Consider the following 2,267-nt stretch of genomic DNA (forward strand, 5'->3'; position numbering starts at 1 on the left):
AAATACACTGTTTCACATCCCAGCTACTCTCCATGAGTTCCTGCTCAAGAGTTACTGAGTGCTTTCCCAGAACGAGCATGCAGGGCTGACTGGGAAATCCCTGGAGTGGTAAACCTAATTCTTGCCACGTGGAAACACACTAGAAACATGCCATCCACATGAAGTATCACCTTCCTACTTCCCCAGTACTGCAACTGCTCAAAGGAAAACTTGGTCACTACGGGACTGACATGTTTTACTTAGCAAAATCCCATCTGCTAGGAAGCTAAGGGGCCCACCTGGTTGATAGTTCTGTTATTTAAGGAATAAACCACCATCACCTAAATGTGCCCTTGCACATTTATCTTCACCACCCCTCCTGGTAACACTCTTGGACTTCTCTGTTTATTTTTTAAAGCAAACATATTAATCCAGAAAAGTATTTCAATTCAAAAGAAGAGTGTCTGATTTCTTGGCAAGTGATCCCAGATACAAAACCAACTTAATACCCAAATTATCTTTTTAGCTCCACAATGCTCAATAGTGACAGCTGAATGTATAAAGGTAGCTTTATGCATCACTGTGCTTGCTTTCAAATTGACATTAAAGGAAATACATTATCTCTCACCCGTGTGGCAGTGGAAAATTACTGGAAGGTTGATAATAGCCTACCCACACTATTTGTAGCATTTAATGGTTTAAAAACCATATAAGTTATTCCAAAAGAAAGTCAGCTTGTGAACCACACAATTGTATAGTTTAAAATGGTGGATTTTGTCACAATTTAAAAAAAAAAAAAAAAGGAAGGTATAGTAAAAATTACTATTCACGTTCTACAGTAAAGGAAATTTCTGCTCAAAAACATCAAATGGGTTGTCCAAGGCCACACCTCTATTAATGATAGAGCATGGCTCCCAGCCCAGGTCTTCTAAATCTAAAGTCAGGGTTCCTTCTACCATAATTCACTGACTTCAAGCCTCTTGACTCTCTCCTCATCTACCCGGCTGCCTGCCCTCTCATTAGTGAGTATCTTTTCATGGCCAAGCTTTTCTGTGGATCTTTGATAAGCAATTCTGATGTAGGTACTTACTCAACAATCCAATAATTATTTTATTTATTTTTGAGATGGAGTCTCGCTCTGTCGCCCAAGCTGGAATGCAGTGGCACAATCTCTGCTCACTGCAACCTCTATCTCCCGGGTTCAAGCGATTCTCGTGCCTCAGCCTCCCGAGTAGCTGGGACTACAGGCGCCCACCACCATGCCTGGCTAATTTTTGTATTTTTAATAGAGACAGGGTTTCACCATGTTGGCCAGGCTGGTCCTGAACTCCTGACCTCAGGTGATCTGCGCACCTTGGCCTCCCAAAGTGTTGGGATTACAGGCGTGAGCCACCGCACCCAGCTGAGAATAAAATTTTAAATAGTTAACAGCATTTATGCCATCATTATCACATTTGTCCCACCACTAAACCAAGACAGAAAGAGAAAATTGCCTCACAAAGAAAATAAGAGAAAATTTCCCTGGGCTCCTTGTTTTTGAAACACCCAAGAGAAAGTTTCCTATCAAGAGGCAGGGTGGCTCACTCACTGTGTATCTGGCCTTCCAGACAGGCACCTGGCAAGGGAGAATATTGAGGTATTTCCGAGGCTGGCGGTAATCCCAGAACTAGAAGACAGCAAGCAAGATCATTAGTGAAATAAACGCCATTAAACAATTCTACTGAAATAAGCGTAGCCTTGGAACTCATTGTTTCTGGTCCTCTAAAGATACACTTCAACAGCGTATTTTAGTTCAGCCCCTATAACCACGCCACTGTGACAGACATAAAGAAACCTCCCTTTCCATTTCTAAAACACTACAGGAGAATTTCTGGACTTTATGAGGACCACCAGTTGGGGCAGCTTACTGTCAATAGGCCTGATTATGAAATGACCTTTAGCGCTGAAAATTAAAAGTGATGTGTTTGATCCTGTATCACATTTATATCATGCAGGTGATTTAAGAACAATAGCTGAAGTGTCCTGACTACTCATTACATTTCAGACATATATTTAGAACTTTTTTTCTCCCATTTAATCTTTGTAACAACCATATAATGCAGGTTATTTATCTCTTTTTCAAATGTAGAGACTGTATAAGGAAACAATGTGATATGCTCAACGATACAAAGAAAAAAGGCAGCTGTGTGAGAACCTAGGAGCCAATCCATTCAAGTCCACACCCGCTGTCATCCTCCAACATCTGAGGTGCAGTTCTTTTTTTTTTTTTTTTTTTTTTTTTGGGACGG

The 2,267-nt window shown here is 40.9% G+C and overlaps 1 protein-coding gene across 6 annotated transcripts in view; it reads right to left on the reverse strand.

Annotated features, from left to right (window-relative positions):
• Nucleotides 1-2,267, reverse strand: part of WDR59 (WD repeat domain 59) — a 108,649-nt gene that overhangs the window by 46,902 nt on the left and 59,480 nt on the right. For all 6 annotated transcript variants that reach the window (XM_037739265.1, XM_037739264.1, XM_017530567.2 and 3 more), the window contains one exon: nucleotides 1,568-1,645. In XM_037739265.1, coding sequence (XP_037595193.1) covers nucleotides 1,568-1,645 — 78 coding nt within the window. The remainder of the gene's footprint in view (nucleotides 1-1,567; nucleotides 1,646-2,267) is intronic.

The sequence above is a fragment of the Cebus imitator genome, unplaced genomic scaffold (assembly GCF_001604975.1).
Source record: "Cebus imitator isolate Cc_AM_T3 unplaced genomic scaffold, Cebus_imitator-1.0 Scaffold66, whole genome shotgun sequence".
In the NCBI taxonomy this organism is placed as follows: domain Eukaryota; kingdom Metazoa; phylum Chordata; class Mammalia; order Primates; family Cebidae; genus Cebus; species Cebus imitator.